The 23557-nt window shown below is 35.7% G+C and overlaps 1 protein-coding gene across 1 annotated transcript; it reads right to left on the bottom strand.

The window, feature by feature from the left end:
* Positions 1-1721: 1721 nt before the first annotated feature.
* On the bottom strand, positions 1722-21939 carry LOC132554351 (uncharacterized). The gene is made up of 5 exons (XM_060218660.1): positions 21667-21939; positions 21347-21437; positions 19179-19298; positions 18374-18528; positions 1722-1793 (listed from the first exon to the last, which is right to left on the bottom strand). Exons 1-5 carry the CDS (start codon positions 21937-21939, stop codon positions 1734-1736), a joined length of 699 nt encoding a protein of 232 aa, XP_060074643.1. The 3' UTR covers positions 1722-1733.
* Positions 21940-23557: the final 1618 nt, after the last annotated feature.

Raw genomic sequence — 23557 nt, 5'->3', positions numbered from 1 at the left:
AATATCCATGTTTGATCTACAATATTTTTAGAAAAATCGTCCCTTTGTTTTTTACAAGAGTTTTCTGGTGGACAAGTCGGTCGCTATACATCTCTCGGGAGGTTGTGGGAATCAATTCTAGAAAAACTATCTATGAACCATCTGTGAACTCCAAACCCGTTAAACCTCTCTCAGGAGGTTGTGGGAATCAATTCTAGAAAAAACTATCTATGAACCATCTGTGATCTCCAAACCCGTTAAACCTCTCTCAGGAGGTTGTGGGAATCAATTCTCTAGAAAGACTTAGAACCATCTGTGATCTCCAAACCCGTTAAACCTCTCTCAGGAGGTTGTGGGAATCAATTCTCTAGAAAGACTTAGAACCATCTGTGATCTCCAAACCCGTTAAACCTCTCTCAGGAGGTTGTGGGAATCAATTCTAGAAAGACTATCTAAGAACCATCTGTGATCTCCAAACCCGTTAAACCTCTCTCAGGAGGTTGTGGGAATCAATTCTAGAAAAAACTATCTATGAACCATCTGTGATCTCCAAACCCGTTAAACTTCTCTCAGGAGGTTGTGGGAATCAATTCTAGAAAAACTATCTTAGAACCATCTGTGACCTCTGAACCCGTTAAACCTCTCTCAGGAGGTTGTGGGAATCAATTCTAGAAAGACAAAGAACCATCTGTGATCTCCAAACCCGTTTAACCTCTCTCAGGAGGTTGTGGTAATCAATTCTAGAAAGACTATCTAAGAACCATATTTGAGTTCCAAACCTGATGCCAATCTCTCAGGTGACTTGTCATTCATCATGAGAGTTCGCATTACTGAGCTATCACTGATTTCTTTCCTTTCGAATAATATGTGGAAAAAGTGAGCTTATTTTATTTAATTTGTTATCTCAAGAAATGTGTTTATGTCTTTGAAATATCGATGTGAATATCCCCACTAAGCTGTTATCCGAGGACACCATGGATTTTATCACGTAACAATCTACGTGCAATGCTTTTATCTTACACGTATCATTTATATCACAATACGATAAGTTGACAAGTCGAGGTCACCACCAGAACTAGATAGGAGTAAAATCTAATATAATGTCTATCTGTCATTTATCAAGTCTACTTTTAGTAACAATGACAAAAAACGCTATTTCTTTATGAACTATAGACTATCAATATTTGCACATTTTACCGATCATGTCTATCACACCACAGACAGGTCGTACCGACTGGGTTGATAAATGATTTACACGTAAATTGATATAACATCACTGCCATGCCTTATTCATTCGTTAACGAACACGTTAACTTTATTTCCGTATATATGCTGAGGTATAAAGACTGATCGAGTGCAGAAAGTTCATGTGAGAAAATATCAAACTGCATCACATATGGGATTTTCTCCAATATGATGACGTCATCTGTTTAGTGCATGTCAATTGGTTGGTTACAATATCTGATACGGAATGATTACAATGTCAGATTTAATATTGTGATTGTAGAGTCTGTCAGGTATTTTGTGTGTATTATTTACAATATACTGTATACCGTATTAAAACGTTAATATCATGACAAGAGTGACCAGCCATATTTATTAGAAATAACACTAGATTTATCAGAGAATTCATTAAGTGGTTTGACCATTCTGTTGTGTAAATGACTACTGTGTTCATCATCAAAACTGGTATGTTTAGTGTCGTACAAGAACTATTGACAAGACATTGTCTAAATTAAATCTCTTTATTTGAATTATCCCATGAATAACCCAAAGCGTCGGCGAGGAAGTAGCCTCCTGATGAAACTGTGATCCTGTAACAAAAATAACACAGATATAAATTGTCATCGTCTAGATAAAACAATAATTACACACGTCATCGTCTCGATAAAACAATAATTACACACGTCATCGTCTCGATAAAAACAATAATTACACACGTCATCGTCTCGATAAAAACAATAATTACACACGTCATCGTCTCGATAAAACAATAATAACACACGTCATCGTCTCGATAAATACAATAATTACACACGTCATCATCTCGATAAAGCAATAATTACAAACGTCATCGTCTCGATAAAACAATAATTACACACGTCATCGTCTCGATAAAACAATAATTACACACGTCATCGTCTCGATAAAACAATAATTACACACGTCATCGTCTCGATAAAACAATAATTACACACGTCACCGTCTCGATAAAACAATAATTACACACGTCATCGTCTCGATAAAACAATAATTACACACGTCATCGTCTCGATAAAACAATAATTACACACGTCATCGTCTCGATAAAAACAATAATTACACACGTATAATACAAATAACACAGGAATAATTGTCATCGTCTCGATAAAACAATAATTACACACGTCATCGTCTCGATAAAACAATAATTACACACGTCATCGTCTCGATAAAAACAATAATTACACACGTCATCGTCTCGATAAAACAATAATTACACACGTCATCGTCTCGATAAAACAATAATTACACACGTCATCGTCTCGATAAAACAATAATTACACACGTCATCGTCTCGATAAAACAATAATTACGCACGTCATCGTCTCGATAAAACAATAATTACACACGTCATCATCTCGATAAAAACAATAATTACACACGTCATCGTCTCGATAAAACAATAATTACGCACGTCATCGTCTTGATAAAACAATAAAAACAATAATTACACACGTCATCGTCTCGATAAAACAATAATTACACACGTCATCGTCTCGATAAAAACAATAATTACACACGTCATCGTCTCGATAAAACAATAATTACACACGTCATCGTCTCGATAAAACAATAATTACACACGTCATCGTCTCGATAAAACAATAATTACACACGTCATCGTCTCGATAAAACAATAATTACACACGTCATCGTCTCGATAAAAACAATAATTACACACGTCATCGTCTCGATAAAACAATAATTACACACGTCATCGTCTCGATAAAACAATAATTACACACGTCATCGTCTCGATAAAACAATAATTACACACGTCATCGTCTCGATAAAACAATAATTACACACGTCATCGTCTCGATAAAACAATAATTACACACGTCATCGTCTCGATCAAACAATAATTACACACGTCATTGTCTCGATAAAACAATAATTACACACGTCATCGTCTCGATAAAACAATAATTACGCACGTCATCGTCTCGATAAAACAATAATTACACACGTCATCGTCTCGATAAAACAATAATCATCGTCTCGATAAAACAATAATTACACACGTCATCGTCTCGATAAAAAAATAATTACACACGTCATCGTCTCGATAAAACAATAATTACACACGTCATCGTCTCGATAAAAACAATAATTACACACGTCATCGTCTCGATAAAACAATAATTACACACGTCATCATCTCGATAAAACAAAAATAACACAGGTACAACTGTCTCGAAAAAACAATAATTACACACGTCATCGTCTCGATAAAACAATAATTACACACGTCATCGTCTCGATAAAAACAATAATTACACACGTATAATACAAATAACACAGGTATAATTGTCATCGTCTCGATAAAACAATAAAAACAATAATTACACACGTCATCGTCTCGATAAAACAATAATTACACACGTCATCGTCTCGATAAAACAATAATTACACACGTCATCGTCTCGATAAAACAATAATTACACACGTCATCGTCTCGATAAAACAATAATTACACACGTCATCGTATTGCTAAAAAACAATAATTACACACGTCATCGTCTCGATAAAACAATAATTACACACGTCATCGTCTCGATAAAACAATAATTACACACGTCATCGTCTCGATAAAACAATAATTACACACGTCATCGTCTCGATAAAACAATAATTACACACGTCATCGTCTCGATAAAACAATAATTACACACGTCATCGTCTCGATAAAACAATAATTACACACGTCATCGTCTCGATAAAACAATAATTACACACGTCATCGTCTCGATAAAACAATAATTACACACGTCATCGTCTCGATAAAACAATAATTACCCACTTAATCGTGAGTCCACAATCTGACTGGAGTAAAGTCTTGTTCTCTTCATATATAAGAGGTAGAAATGTCATCGTCTCGATAAAACAATAATTACACACGTCATCGTCTCGATAAAACAATAATTACACACGTCATCGTCTCGATAAAACAATAATTACACACGTCATCGTCTCGATAAAACAATAATTACACACGTATAATACAAATCGTATAATTGTCTCGATAAAACAATAATTACACACGTCATCGTCTCGATAAAACAATAATTACACACGTCATCGTCTCGATAAAACCAATAATTACACACGTCATCGTCTCGATAAAACAATAATTACACACGTCATCGTCTCGATAAAACAATAATTACACACGTCATCGTCTCGATAAAACAATAATTACACACGTCATCGTCTCGATAAAACAATAATTACACACGTCATCGTCTCGATAAAACAATAATTACACACGTCATCGTCTCGATAAAACAATAATTACACACGTCATCGTCTCGATAAAACAATAATTACACACGTCATCGTCTCGATAAAACAATAATTACACACGTCATCGTCTCGATAAAACAATAATTTCCCACGTCATCATCATCGTCTCGATAAAACAATAATTACACACGTCATTGTCTCGATAAAACAATAATTACACACGTCATCGTCTCGATAAAAACAATAATTACACACGTCATCAGCTCGATAAAACAATAATTACACACGTCATCGTCTCGATAAAACAATAATTACACACGTCATCGTCTCGATAAAACAATAATTACACACGTCATCGTCTCGATAAAACAATAATTACACACGTAATTACACACGTCATCGTCTCGATAAAACAATAATTACACACGTCATCGTCTCGATAAAACAATAATTACACACGTATAATACAAATAACACAGGTATAAAACAATAATTACACACGTCATCGTCTCGATAAAACAATAATTACACACGTCATCGTCTCGATAAAACAATAATTACACACGTCATCGTCTCGATAAAAAAATAATTACACACGTCATCGTCTCGATAAAACAATAATTACACACGTCATCGTCTCGATAAAAACAATAATTACACACGTCATCGTCTCGATAAAACAATAATTACACACGTCATCGTCTCGATAAAACAATAATTACACACGTCATCGTCTCGATAAAACAATAATTACACACGTCATCGTCTCGATAAAAACAATAATTACACACGTCATCGTCTCGATAAAACAATAATTACACACGTCATCGTCTCGATAAAACAATAATTACACACGTCATCGTCTCGATAAAACAATAATTACACACGTCATCGTCTCGATAAAACAATAATTACACACGTCATCGTCTCGATAAAACAATAATTACACACGTCATCGTCTCGATAAAACAATAATTACACACGTCATCGTCTCGATAAAACAATAATTACACACGTCATCGTCTCGATAAAACAATAATTACACACGTCATCGTCTCGATAAAACAATAATTACACACGTCATCGTCTCGATAAAACAATAATTACACACGTCATCGTCTCGATAAAACAATAATTACACACGTCATCGTCTCGATAAAACAATAATTACACACGTATAACATAGATAACACAGGTATAATTGTCATCGTCTCGTCTCGATAAAACAATAATTACACACGTCATCGTCTCGATAAAACAATTACTCACGTCATCGTCTCGATAAAACAATAATTACACACGTCATCGTCTCGATAAAACAATAATTACACACGTCATCGTCTCGATAAAACAATAATTACACACGTCATCGTCTCGATAAAACAATAATTACACACGTCATCGTCTCGATAAAACAATAATTACACACGTCATCGTCTCGATAAAACAATAATTACACAGGTCATCGTCTCGATAAAACAATAATTACACACGTCATCGTCTCGATAAAACAATAATTACACACGTCATCGTCTCGATAAAACAATAATTACACACGTCATCGTCTCGATAAAAACAATAATTACACACGTCATCGTCTCGATAAAACAATAATTACACACGTCATCGTCTCGATAAAAACAATAATTACACACGTCATCGTCTCGATAAAACAATAATTACACACGTCATCGTCTCGATAAAACAATAATTACACACGTCATCGTCTCGATAAAACAATAATTACACACGTCATCGTCTCGATAAAACAATAATTACACACGTCATCGTCTCGATAAAACAATAATTACACACGTCATCGTCTCGATAAAACAATAAAAACAATACAATAAAAACAATAATTACACACGTCATCGTCTCGATAAAACAATAATTACACACGTCATCGTCTCGATAAAACAATAATTACACACGTCATCGTCTCGATAAAATAATAATTACACACGTCATCGTATCTATAAAAACAATAATTACACACGTCATCGTCTCGATAAAAACAATAATTACACACGTCATCGTCATCGTCTCGATAAAACAATAATTACACACGTCATCGTCTCGATAAAATAATAATTACACACGTCATCGTCTCTATAAAAACAATAATTACACACGTCATCGTCTCTATAAAAACAATAATTACACACGTCATCGTCTCGATAAAACAATAATTACACACGTCATCGTCTCGATAAAACAATAATTACACACGTCATCGTCTCGATAAAACAATAATTACACACGTCATCGTCTCGATAAAACAATAATTACACACGTCATCGTCTCGATAAAACAATAATTACACACGTCATCATCTCGATAAAACAATAATTACACACGTCATCGTCTCGATAAAACAATAATTACACACGTCATCGTCTCGATAAAACAATAATTACACACGTCATCATCTCGATAAAACAATAATTACACACGTCATCGTCTCGATAAAACAATAATTACACACGTCATCGTCTCGATAAAACAATAATTACACACGTCATCATCTCGATAAAACAATAATTACACACGTCATCGTCTCGATAAAACAATAATTACACAGGTACAACTGTCTCGATAAAACAATAATTACACACGTCATCATCTCGATAAAACAATAATTACACACGTCATCGTCTCGATAAAACAATAATTACACACGTCATCGTCTCGATAAAAACAATAATTACACACGTCATCGTCTCGATAAAACAATAATTACACACGTCATCGTCTCGATAAAACAATAATTACACACGTCATCGTCTCGATAAAACAATAATTACACACGTCATCGTCTCGATAAAACAATAATTACACACGTCATCGTCTCGATAAAACAATAATTACACACGTCATCGTCTCGATAAAACAATAATTACACACGTCATCGTCTCGATAAAACAATAATTACACACGTCATCGTCTCGATAAAACAATAATTACACACGTCATCATCTCGATAAAACAATAATTACACACGTCATCATCTCGATAAAACAATAATTACACACATCGTCTCGATAAAACAATAATTACACACGTCATCGTCTCGATAAAACAATAATTACACACGTCATCATCTCGATAAAACAATAATTACACACGTCATCGTCTCGATAAAACAATAATTACACACGTCATCGTCTCGATAAAACAATAATTACACACGTCATCATCTCGATAAAACAATAATTACACACGTCATCGTCTCGATAAAACAATAATTACACACGTCATCGTCTCGATAAAACAATAATTACACACGTCATCGTCTCGATAAAACAATAATTACACACGTCATCGTCTCGATAAAACAATAATTACACACGTCATCGTCTCGATAAAACAATAATTACACAGGTACAACTGTCTCGATAAAACAATAATTACACACGTCATCGTCTCGATAAAACAATAATTACACACGTCATCGTCTCGATAAAACAATAATTACACACGTCATCGTCTCGATAAAACAATAATTACACACGTCATCGTCTCGATAAAACAATAATTACACACGTCATCGTCTCGATAAAACAATAATAACACACGTCATCGTCTCGATAAAACAATAATTACACACGTCATCATCTCGATAAAACAATAATTACGCACGTCATCGTCTCGATAAAACAACAATTACACACGTCATCGTCTCGATAAAACAATAATTACACACGTCATCGTCTCGATAAAACAATAATTACACACACGTCTCGATAAAACAATAATTACACACGTCATCGTCTCGATAAAACAATAATGACACACGTCATCGTCTCGATAAAACAATAATTACACACGTCATCGTCTCGATAAAACAATAATTACACACGTCATCGTCTCGATAAAACAATAATTACACACGTCATCATCTCGATAAAACAATAATTACACACGTCATCGTCTCGATAAAACAATAATTACACACGTCATCGTCTCGATAAAACAATAATTACACACGTCATCGTCTCGATAAAACAATAATTACACACGTCATCGTCTCGATAAAACAATAATTACGCACGTCATCGTCTCGATAAAACAATAATTACACACGTCATCGTCTCGATAAAAACAATAATTACACACGTCATCGTCTCGATAAAACAATAATTACACACGTCATCGTCTCGATAAAACAATAATTACACACGTCATCGTCTCGATAAAAACAATAATTACACACGTCATCATCTCGATAAAACAATAATTACACACGTCATCATCTCGATAAAACAATAATTACACACGTCATCGTCTCGATAAAACAATAATTACACACGTCATCGTCTCGATAAAACAATAATTACACACGTCATCGTCTCGATAAAACAATAATTACACACGTCATCGTCTCGATAAAACAATAATTACACACGTCATCGTCTCGATAAAACAATAATTACACACGTCATCGTCTCGATAAAACAATAATTACACACGTCATCGTCTCGATAAAACAATAATTACACACGTCATCACACGTCTCGATAAAACAATAATTACACACGTCATCGTCTCGATAAAACAATAATTACACACGTCATCATCTCGATAAAACAATAATTACACACGTCATCATCTCGATAAAACAATAATTACACACGTCATCGTCTCGATAAAACAATAATTACACACGTCATCGTCTCGATAAAACAATAATTACACACGTCATCGTCTCGATAAAACAATAATTACACACGTCATCGTCTCGATAAAACAATAATTACACACGTCATCGTCTCGATAAAACAATAATTACACACGTATAATACAAATAACACAGGTATAATTGTCATCGTCTCGATAAAACAATAATTACACACGTCATCATCTCGATAAAACAATAATTACACACGTCATCATCTCGATAAAACAATAATTACACACGTCATCGTCTCGATAAAACAATAATTACACACGTCATCGTCTCGATAAAACAATAATTACACACGTCATCATCTCGATAAAACAATAATTACACACGTCATCATCTCGATAAAACAATAATTACACACGTCATCGTCTCGATAAAACAATAATTACACACGTCATCGTCTCGATAAAACAATAATTACACACGTCATCGTCTCGATAAAAACAATAATTACACACGTCATCATCTCGATAAAACAATAATTACACACGTCATCGTCTCGATAAAACAATAATTACACACGTCATCGTCTCGATAAAACAATAATTACACACGTCATTGTCTCGATAAAACAATAATTACACACGTCATTGTCTCGATAAAACAATAATTACACACGTCATCGTCTCGATAAAAACAATAATTACACACGTCATCGTCTCGATAAAACAATAATTACACACGTCATCGTCTCGATAAAACAAAAATAACACAGGTACAACTGTCTCGATAAAACAATAATTACACACGTCATCGTCTCGATAAAACAATAATTACACACGTCATCGTCTCGATAAAACAATAATTACACACGTCATCGTCTCGATAAAACAATAATTACACACGTCATCGTCTCGATAAAACAATAATTACACACGTATCGTCTCGATAAAACAATAATTACACACGTCATCGTCTCGATAAAACAATAATTACACACGTCATCGTCTCGATAAAACAATAATTACACACGTCATCGTCTCGATAAAACAATAATTACACACGTCATCGTCTCGATAAAACAATAATTACACACGTCATCGTCTCGATAAAACAATAATTACACACGTCATCGTCTCGATAAAACAATAATTACACACGTCATCGTCTCGATAAAACAATAATTACACACGTCATCGTCTCGATAAAACAATAATTACACACGTCATCACACGTCATCGATAAAACAATAATTACACACGTCATCGTCTCGATAAAACAATAATTACACACGTCATCGTCTCGATAAAACAATAATTACACACGTCATCATCTCGATAAAACAATAATTACACACGTCATCGTCTCGATAAAACAATAATTACACACGTCATCAATAATTACACACGTCATCGTATCGATAAAACAATAATTACACACGTCATCGTCTCGATAAAACAATAATTACACACGTCATCGTCTCGATAAAACAATAATTACACACGTCATCGTCTCGATAAAAACAATAATTACACACGTCATCATCTCGATAAAACAATAATTACACACGTCATCGTCTCTATAAAAACAATAATTACACACGTCATCGTCTCGATAAAACAATAATTACACACGTCATCATCTCGATAAAACAATAATTACACACGTCATCGTCTCGATAAAACAATAATTACACACGTCATCGTCTCGATAAAACAATAATTACACACGTCATCGTCTCGATAAAACAATAATTACACACGTCATCGTCTCGATAAAACAATAATTACACACGTCATCGTCTCGATAAAACAATAATTACACACGTCATCGTCTCGATAAAACAATAATTACACACGTCATCGTCTCGATAAAACAATAATTACACACGTCATCGTCTCGATAAAACAAATAATTACACACGTCATCGTCTCGATAAAACAATAATTACACACGTCATCGTCTCGATAAAACAATAATTACACACGTCATCGTCTCTATAAAACAATAATTACACACGTCATCGTCTCGATAAAACAATAATTACACACGTCATCGTCTCGATAAAACAATAATTACACACGTCATCGTCTCGATAAAACAATAATTACACACGTCATCGTCTCGATAAAACAATAATTACACACGTCATCGTCTCGATAAAACAATAATTACACACGTCATCATCACGATAAAAACAATAATTACACACGTCATCGTCTCGATAAAACAATAATTACACACGTCATCGTCTCGATAAAAAAATAATTACACACGTCATCGTCTCGATAAAACAATAATTACACACGTCATCGTCTCGATAAAACAATAATTACACACGTCATCGTCTCGATAAAACAATAATTACACACGTCATCGTCTCGATAAAAACAATAATTACACACGTTTAATAAAAATAACACAGGCATAATTGTCATCGTCTCGATAAAACATTAATTACACACGTCATCATCTCGATAAAACAATAATTACACACGTATAATATAGATAACAAAGGTATAATTGTCATCGTCTCGATAAAACAATAATTACACACGTCATCGTCTCGATAAAACAATAATTACACACGTCATCGTCTCGAAAAAAACAATAATTACACACGTCATCGTCTCACAATAATTACACACGTCATCGTCTCGATAAAACAATAATTACACACGTCATCGTAATTAATTACACACGTCATCGTCTCGATAAAACAATAATTACACACGTCATCGTCTCGATAAAACAATAATTACACACGTCATCGTCTCGATAAAACAATAATTACACACGTCATCGTCTCGATAAAACAATAATTACACACGTCATCGTCTCGATAAAACAATAATTACACACGTCATCGTCTCGATAAAAACAATAATTACACACGTCATCGTCTCGATAAAACAATAATAACACACGTCATCGTCTCGATAAAACAATAAAAGCACATAATTACACACGTCATCGTCTCGATAAAACAATAATTACACACGTCATCGTCTCGATAAAACAATAATTACACACGTCACCGTCTCGATAAAACAATAATTACACACGTCATCTTCTCAATAAAACAATAATTACACAGGTCATCGTCTCGATAAAAACAATAATTACACACGTCATCGTCTCGATAAAACAATAATTACACACGTCATCGTCTCGATAAAACAATAATTACACACGTCATCATCTCGATAAAACAATAATTACACACGTCATCGTCTCGATAAAACAATAATTACACACGTCATCGTCTCGATAAAACAATAATTACACACGTCATCGTCTCGATAAAACAATAATTACACACGTCATCGTCTCGATAAAACAATAATTACACACGTCATCGTCTCGATAAAACAATAATTACACACGTCATCGTCTCGATAAAACAATAATTACACACGTCATCGTCTTGATAAAACAATAATTACACACGTCATCGTCTCGATAAAACAATAATTACACACGTCATCGTCTCGATAAAACAATAATTACACACGTCATCGTCTCGATAAAACAATAATTACACACGTCATCGTCTCGATAAAACAATAATTACACACGTCATCGTCTCGATAAAACAATAATTACACACGTCATCGTCTCGATAAAACAATAATTACACACGTCATCGTCTCGATAAAACAATAATTACACACGTCATCGTCTCGATAAAACAATAATTACACACGTCATCGTCTCGATAAAACAATAATTACACACGTCATCGTCTCGATAAAACAATAATTACACACGTCATCGTCTCGATAAAACAATAATTACACACGTATAATACAAATAACACAGGTATAATTGTCATCGTCTCGATAAAACAATAATTACACACGTCATCGTCTCGATAAAACAATAATTACACACGTCATCGTCTCGATAAAACAATAATTACACACGTCATCGTCTCGATAAAACAATAATTACACACGTCATCGTCTCGATAAAACAATAATTACACACGTCACCGTCTCGATAAAACAATAATTACACACGTCATCATCTCGTCTCGATAAAACAATAATTACACACGTCATCATCTCGATAAAACAATAATTACACACGTCATCATCTCGATAAAACAATAATTACACACGTCATCGTCTCGATAAAACAATAATTACACACGTCATCATCTCGATAAAACAATAATTACACACATCGTCTCGATAAAACAATAATTACACACGTCATCGTCTCGATAAAAACAATAATTACACACGTCATCGTCTCGATAAAACAATAATTACACACGTCATCGTCTCGATAAAACAATAATTACACACGTCATCGTCTCGATAAAACAATAATTACACACGTCATCGTCTCGATAAAACAATAATTACACACGTCATCGTCTCGATAAAACAATAATTACACACGTCATCGTCTCGATAAAACAATAATTACACACGTCATCGTCTCGATAAAACAATAATTACACACGTCATCATCTCGATAAAACAATAATTACACACGTCATCGTCTCGATAAAACAATAATTACACACGTCATCGTCTCGATAAAACAATAATTACACACGTCATCGTCTCGATAAAACAATAATTACACACGTCATCGTCTCGATAAAACAATAATTACACACGTCATCGTCTCGATAAAACAATAATTACACACGTCATCGTCTCGATAAAACAATAATTACACACGTCATCGTCTCGATAAAACAATAATTACACACGTCATCGTCTCGATAAAACAATAATTACACACGTCATCGTCTCGATAAAACAATAATTACACACGTCATCTTCTCGAGACATCAATAATTACACACGTATAAAACACACACGTCATCGTCTCGATAAAACAATAATTACACACGTCATCGTCTCGATAAAACAATAATTACACACGTCATCGTCTCGATAAAACAATAATTACACACGTCATCGTCTCGATAAAACAATAATTACACAGGTACAACTGTCTCGATAAAACAATAATTACACACGTCATCGTCTCGATAAAACAATAATTACACAGGTACAACTGTCTCGATAAAACAATAATTACACACGTCATCGTCTCGATAAAACAATAATTACACACGTCATCGTCTCGATAAAACCAATAATTACACACGTCATCGTCTCGATAAAACAATAATTACACACGTCATCGTCTCGATAAAACAATAATTACACACGTCATCGTCTCGATAAAACAATAATTACACACGTCATCGTCTCGATAAAACAATAATTACACACGTCATCGTCTCGATAAAACAATAATTACACACGTCATCGTCTCGATAAAACAATAATTACACACGTCATCGTCTCGATAAAAACAATAATTACACACGTCATCGTCTCGATAAAACAATAATTACACACGTCATCGTCTCGATAAAACAATAATTACACACGTCATCGTCTCGATAAAACAATAATTACACACGTCATCGTCTCGATAAAACAATAATTACACACGTCATCGTCTCGATAAAACAATAATTACACACGTCATCGTCTCGATAAAAACAATAATTACACACGTCATAATTACACACGTCATCGTCTCGATAAAACAATAATTACACACGTCATCGTCTCGATAAAACAATAATTACACACGTCATCTTCTCGATAAAACAATAATTACACACGTCATCATCTCGATAAAACAATAATTACACACGTCATCATCTCGATAAAACAATAATTACACACGTCATCATCTCGATAAAACAATAATTACACAGGTACAACTGTCTCGATAAAACAATAATTACACACGTCATCATAAAACAATAATTACAAACTTCAAAGTCTAGATAAAAACAATAATTAAACAAGGCATCGTCTCGATAAAGACAATAATTACACACGTCATCGTCTCGATAAAACAATAATTACACACGTCATCGTCTCGATAAAACAATAATTACACACGTCATCGTCTCGATAAAACAATAATTACACACGTCATCGTCTCGATAAAACAATAATTACACACGTCATCGTCTCGATAAAAACAATAATTACACACGTATAATACAAATAACACAGGTATAATTGTCATCGTCTCGATAAAACAATAATTACACACGTCATCGTCTCGATAAAAACAATAATTACACACGTCATCGTCTCGATAAAAACAATAATTACACACGTCATCGTCTCGATAAAACAATAATTACACACGTCATCATAAAATAATAATTACACACGTCATCGTCTCGATAAAAACAATAATTACACACGTCATCATCTCGATAAAATAATAATTACACACGTCATCGTCTCGATAAAAACAATAATTACACACGTCATCGTCTCGATAAAACAATAATTACACACGTCATCGTCTCGATAAAACAATAATTACACACGTCATTGTCTCGATAAAACAATAATTACACACGTCATCGTCTCGATAAAACAATAATTACACACGTCATCGTCTCGATAAAACAATAATTACACACGTCATCGTCTCGATAAAACAATAATTACACACGTCATCGTCTCGATAAAACAATAATTACGCACGTCATCGTCTCGATAAAACAATAATTACACACGTCATCGTCTCGATAAAACAATAATTACACACGTCATCGTCTCGATAAAAACAATAATTACACACGTCATCGTCTCGATAAAACAATAATTACACACGTCATCGTCTCGATAAAACAATAATTACACACGTCATCGTCTCGATAAAACAATAATTACACACGTCATCGTCTCGATAAAAACAATAATTACACACGTCATCGTCTCGATAAAACAATAATTACACACGTCATCGTCTCGATAAAACAATAATTACACACGTCATCGTCTCGATAAAACAATAATTACACACGTCATCGTCTCGATAAAACAATAATTACACACGTCATCGTCTCGATAAAACAATAATTACACACGTCATCGTCTCGATAAAAACAATAATTACACACGTCATCGTCTCGATAAAACAATAATTACACACAATAATTACACACGTCATCGTCTCGATAAAACAATAATTACACACGTCATCGTCTCGATAAAACAATAATTACACACGTCATCGTCTCGATAAAACAATAATTACACACGTCATCGTCTCGATAAAACAATAATTACACACGTCATCGTCTCGATAAAACAATAATTACACACGTCATCGTCTCGATAAAACAATAATTACACAGGTACAACTGTCTCGATAAAACAATAATTACACACGTCATCGTCTCGATAAAACAATAATTACACACGTCATCGTCTCGATAAAACAATAATTACACACGTCATCGTCTCGATAAAAAAATAATTACACACGTCATCGTCTCGATAAAACAATAATTACACACGTCATCGTCTCGATAAAACAATAATTACACACGTCATCGTCTCGATAAAACAATAATTACACACATCGTCTCGATGAAACAATAATTACACACGTCATCGTCTCGATAAAAACAATAATTACACACGTCATCGTCTCGATAAAACAATAATTACACACGTCATCGTCTCGATAAAACAATAATTACACACGTCATCGTCTCGATAAAACAATAATTACACACGTCATCGTCTCGATAAAACAATAATTACACACGTCATCGTCTCGATAAAACAATAATTACACACGTCATCGTCTCGATAAAAACAATAATTACACACGTCATCGTCTCGATAAAAACAATAATTACACACGTCATCATCTCGATAAAACAATAATTACACACGTCATCGTCTCGATAAAACAATAATTACACACGTCATCGTCTCGATAAAACAATAATTACACACGTCATCGTCTCGATAAAAACAATAATTACACACGTCATCGTCTCGATAAAAACAATAATTACACACGTCATCGTCTCGATAAAAACAATAATTACACACGTATAATAAAAATAACACAGGTATAATTGTCATCGTCTCGATAAAACAATAATTACACACGTCATCGTCTCGATAAAACAATAATTACACACGTCATCGTCTCGATAAAACAATAATTAATTACACACGTCATCGTCTCGATAAAAACAATAATTACACACGTCATCATCTCGATAAAACAATAATTACACACGTCATCGTCTCGATAAAAACAATAATTACACACGTCATCGTCTCGATAAAACAGGTATAATTGTCATCGTCTCGATAAAAACAATAATTACACACGTCATCGTCTCGATAAAACAATAATTACACACGTCATCGTCTCGATAAAAACAATAATTACACACGGCATCGTCTCGATAAAAACAATAATTACACACGTCATCATCTCGATAAAAACAATAATTACACACGTCATCGTCTCGATAAAAACAATAATTACACACGTCATCGTCTCGATAAAACAATAATTACACACGTCATCGTCTCGATAAAAACAATAATTACACACGTCATCGTCTCGATAAAACAATAATTACACACGTCATCGTCTCGATAAAACAATAATTACACACGTCATCGTCTCGATAAAACAATAATTACACACGTCATCGTCTCGATAAAACAATAATTACACACGTCATCGTCTCGATAAAACAATAATTACACACGTCATCGTCTCGATAAAACAATAATTACACACGTCATCGTCTCGATAAAACAATAATTACACACGTCATCGTCTCGATAAAACAATAATTACACACGTCATCGTCTCGATAAAACAATAATTACACACGTCATCGTCTCGATAAAACAATAATTACACACGTCATCATCTCGATAAAACAATAATTACACACGTCATCGTCTCGATAAAACAATAATTACACACGTCATCGTCTCGATAAAACAATAATTACACACGTCATCGTCTCGATAAAAACAATAATTACACACGTCATCATCTTGATAAAATAAGAATTACACACGTCATTGTCTCGATAAAAGCAATAATTACACACGTCATCGTCTCGATAAAACAATAATTACACACGTCATCGTCTCGATAAAACAATAATTACACACGTCATCGTCTCGATAAAACAATAATTACACACGTATAATACAAATAACACAGGTATAATTGTCATCGTCTCGATAAAACAATATAGTGTCATGGTTATCAAGCCTAGCATATAAGAAAAGATAAATAAAAATGTGAGAGAAAATATATTTTGTTTATCTTATTTCAAGAATACATATTACAGAAAACAATATGGCTTAATTTGTTTATCAACCTTTTTATTTATTGTCTCAGTTGGAATACACTTACCTGTACGGTATTATTGGCACAGTGTGCTGGGGTCCTAAACACAGCAGGATCACTGAGTGGCATGGCGTCCAGAAATTCATAATTAACCATTTCCCCAGATATAGGATCCAGGTGTTCATCTTGGAATGACACGCGCAGAGGGGAACAGACACTACCTAAAATGACACACATGTGAGATAAAAAAAATGTTATTATGAAATGAGTTATTTTGTTAACGTCCAGTTATAGAGGGGTTCTTCTATCGATAGCCATGATATTTAGAATTCAAGGAAAATATTCTTATTAAATCAGCGTTGCGTTCTTTTATTATTTCAATTTTGCATTTTGTATTCACCAATAGTGATTCACAGCTTATCTTACTGAGATCTCTATATCAATAAGGTTTACATGTTATATGAGTCGAGAGTCGATGAAAGTCAAGACGGAACAATCATTCTATAATTTTTACCATTTTTTATATATTTTAATAGGTTGGTATAAATATCATATGTGTGTCTGTTGAAACCTTTCATTGTCGTATAGAATAAATCTAAACTTGGATCACCTTCAATCAAGGGTCTTATTTCTTAACGCAGACTATGTTAATATTTGACCCCAAACGGAACACAGTTACTTTTGTATTGAACAAATTATAGCTTAAATGATTGCTGTAAAAGATGTTGAAGTTGGACGGACGACGAACTGTTCACAATTCATTCCACTTTATTTTACTTCTGACGTATTCATATAAATCATCTTGACTTTTCGAGACTGTTTAGCGGAAACATTTTACTTTTTTTATAAGGTTATGTAAGGACATACTGACCTTCTTTAACATCCAGTGTGACCACAGCGTTGGTATCACCAGCATTTCTGAGCAGGGAGTACCGTGCTGTTATCACTTTATAATCACCCAATCCACCGAACGTCAAGCCCACAGCGTCCTCTACAAATGAATATATATAGATAGCATAAAAAACGGGAATATCGTATATCATCCCAACTCCCCAACCTCTCCTCCAACCTCCCCCCTTTACGTACCCGGCATTTCCGCCACTTACTTACCCGGGAGGTAGCCCTGCCCTTGCTTGTTTACCCGTTACTAACACACCTGGTAGTCTGCCGAGCCCTTACTTACCCGGTAGTCCGTTCTGCCTTTACTAACCCGGTACTCCGCCTCGCCATTACTCACCCGATACTACACTCCGCCCCGCCATTACTTACCCGATACTACACTCCGTCCATACTTACGAGTTACTCCGCCTCGCCATTACTTACCCGATACTACACTCCGCCTATGCTTACGAGGTACTCCGCCTCGTCATTACTTACCCGATACTACACTCCGCCTATAATTATGAGGTACTCCGCCTCGCCATTACTTACCCGATACTACACACTCCGCCCATTATTACGAGGTACTCCACCTCGCCATTACTTACCAGATACTACACTCCGCCCATACTTACGAGGTACTCCGCCTCGCCATTACTTACCCGATACTACACTCCGCCCCGCCATTACTTACCCGATACTACACTCCGTCCATACTTACGAGGTACTCCGCCTCACCATTACTTACCCGATACTACACTCCGTCCATACTTACGAGGTAGTCCGCCTCGCCATTACTTACCCGATACTACACTCCGCCTATGCTTACGAGGTACTCCGCCTCGTCATTACTTACCCGATACTACACTCCGCCTATAATTATGAGGTACTCCGCCTCGCCATTACTAATCGATACTACACACTCCGCCCATTATTACGAGGTACTCCGCCTCGCCATTACTTACCAGATACTACACTCCGCCCATACTTACGAGGTACTCCGCCTCGCCAATACTCACCCGATACTACACTCAGCCTCGCCATTACTCACCCGATACTACACTCCGTCTCGCCATTACTTACCCGATACTACACACTCCGCCCATACTTACGAGATACTCCGCCTCGCCATTGCTTACCCGATACTACACTCCGCCCGTACTTACGAGATACTCCGCCTCGCCATTACTTACCCGATACTACACTCCGCCTATACTTACGAGGTACTCCGCCTCGCCATTACTTACCCGATACTACACTCCGCCCGTACTTACGAGATACTCCGCCTCGCCATTACTTACCCGATACTACACTCCGCCTATACTTACGAGGTACTCCGCCTCGCCATTACTTACCAGATACTACACTCCGCCCATACTTACGAGGTACTCCGCCTCGCCATTGCTTACCCGATACTACACTACGCCCGTACTTACGAGATACTCCGCCTCACCATTACTTACCCGATAATACACTCCGCCTATACTTACGAGGTACTCCGCCTCGCCATTACTTACCAGATACTACACTCCGCCTCGCCATTACTTACCCGATACTACACTCCGCCCATACTTACGAGATACTCCGCCTCGCCATTACTTACCCGATGATACACTCCGCCCATACTTACGAGGTACTCCGCCTCGCCATTACTTACCCGATACTACACTCCGCCCATACTTACGAGGTACTCCGCCTCGCCATTACTTACCTGATACTACACTCCGTCTCGCCATTACTTACCCGATACTACACTCCGCCCATACTTACGAGGTACTCCGCCTCGCCGTTACTTACCCGATACTACACTCCGCCCATACTTACGAGATACTCCGCCTCACCATTACTTACCCGATACTACACTCCGTCTCGCCATTACTTACCCGATACTACACTCCGTCCATACTTACGAGGTACTCCGCCTCGCCGTTACTTACCCGATACTACACTCCGCCCATACTTACGAGGTACTCCGCCTCGCCATTACTTACCCGATACTACACTCCGTCTCGCCATTACTTACCCGATACTACACTCCGCCCATACTTACGAGGTACTCCGCCTCGCCATTACTTACCCGATACTACACTCCGCCTATACTTACGAGATACTCCGCCTCGCCATTACTCACCCGATACTACACACTTCACCTATACTTACGGGGTACTCCGGCCCACTGATTCCATACTTGAATGGTGTCCGCCTCTCTGTCACAAGTACTGTTATTGTTGTCTATGGTATAGACCGCTCCCTGTAATGGATCTCACTACAAACAATTACTGTTTAAAAGGGCTCATTTATCTCTAAACACGTTTTTAGTTTATTTCATGAAGTTTTGATAACAAATATTCGAAAAAAAATTATTTTGAATAATAAACACGGCTTAACAAGTAACAAGCCACGCGTTCGAATCGGTTTTTGAACCTTATTTTAGTCTCACATCACTTGGAAAGGATTGTGTGTATGTACTGAATATCTACCTCATGGAATTTCCAAATAAAGGTAAACGAGAAGTGATAATTCCCTAGCGCATAACCAGAAATGTCCAGTCTCATTTGTTGGTTTGGGAAATCGTAAAAGTAGGTACCGGTGGCGTTCATCTGTTCCGCAATCCAAATCATCGCCCCGCAGTCCATGTACACTCGACTCTGCCACTGGGTCGGAAACGTGCAGTGGTAGCCATTGGAGCCCAAAGTGGCACAATCCGTCACACAAAGACCTAAACAGAACATTACTAGTTTTGTAAACTCCATCGTGAAGGTTTGAGTGTGTCCCTCACTGAGATCGTTGACATTCAACGGATGTATCCGGCAGATTTCACCAGTAACAAAGTCTCATCGATACAGATATCCAGGAGGAAGAGTTTGTATAGTTCATGACCTAGATTATAGATAGACAGTGTATACTGGTAGGATAACGAGTGTCTCTGATACAACAACAGTCGTATCGGGTTGTTTAGTCTATCGTAAAAAGGAAAAAGTATACGCTTGTTGATAATTTATGGACGATCAATTAAGGAATGAAAACCTCAATCAAAACTTATTTTTCCATTTGTTAAAACACACCTTACAGTGTTTTGGTGTCGTATGAAACAAATCGGCTTGTATGGCCTTGATGGATGTATGTGCAGAACCGGGACCAGATCTTTCGGCCTTTAGTTCCTCATCATGTGGGTATCCATCCAATGAGAGATTGGCCTTTTCTAATGGGTGGCAATGCCAAAATACACACAGCCCGCCTAGTGAAAGACTCCAACAAGAAGTAATAGAGACGTTCCAATGGCCTACCATGTCAACAAATATGAACACGGTTGAACATGATCTAAAATGCCAAACCATTGGAGAACGATCTTAATTGATGCATGAGAGGCAGAGGCTTCCTCAGAATAAACCTCGGCGACTGGTCAATGGTACGAGACGACGGGCACAAGAAATATACCAGAAACGTGGTGACCATACCCGATATTGGCGTTTTCTTGCCAAATAGAAACTCGTTGGTTTGTTTATGTCCTTGGTAACACGTCTGTGATTTGATGACGTATCTGTTAAAAGGAGACAGCTAAAGTCAAACTTTTCTCGAGACTTTTGGAAAGCCTTTTTGAGCACATCTTTTAAAATGATACAGTTCCTGTCGACTTTGTATAGCTTCGCTACATGCAAAAAAAAAAAAAAAAAAAACACTAAACATCTTGTTGAATTGTCATTGAATATTTTTTATATATTGGCGGCCCTGTATTTCTGACTAAGTGTATAATTAGTGTTTATATAGTTGATACATTCGCTCTACAATCAGTATCACACTACAACCCATTGCATAGTTAAAATGCCTATAGTTATCAAAGCTACATAATCACGTGGTACTTTCACATACACTACAGGTCGTTTCTTTCAGATTTCATTGTAAAATAGAGCGCATTTAAAACGGAAAGAAACGTAGCTCACAATAAATGAGTTATCGTTCTTAACACATTCACTTCTAGTAGCTGTTGTACAGCATTTCCCAGTGTTGTAACGATGGATGTAGAAAATGGGATACCTTATAGGACGGACGCTATAGATCTTACATTCACCGATATAGATATAGACAATTCTATATATAGTTAGCAAATATATATACAGAGAGAGAGAATATATATTTTTAAGAGCTAGTTTAATTAAAAACCAAAAGGTGCTCAGTTGTAATAGGTGGTAGTGTTTCTTGATATAGATATAGACAATTCTATATATAGTTAGCAAATATATATACAGAGAGAGAGAATATATATTTTTAAGAGCTAGTTTAATTAAAAACCAAAAGGTGCTCAGTTGTAATAGGTGGTAGTGTTTCTTGTAAACCTACAAATTAAGAATTTTAATAATTTCACACTCTTGT

The sequence above is a fragment of the Ylistrum balloti genome, unplaced genomic scaffold (genome assembly GCF_031769215.1).
Source record: "Ylistrum balloti isolate Yb309-2 unplaced genomic scaffold, AGI_CSIRO_Ybal_v1 Utg369640, whole genome shotgun sequence".
NCBI lineage: Eukaryota > Metazoa > Mollusca > Bivalvia > Pectinida > Pectinidae > Ylistrum > Ylistrum balloti.
The sequence above is the reverse complement of the archived record's forward strand: the minus strand, read 5'-3'. Positions and strand labels throughout refer to the sequence as shown.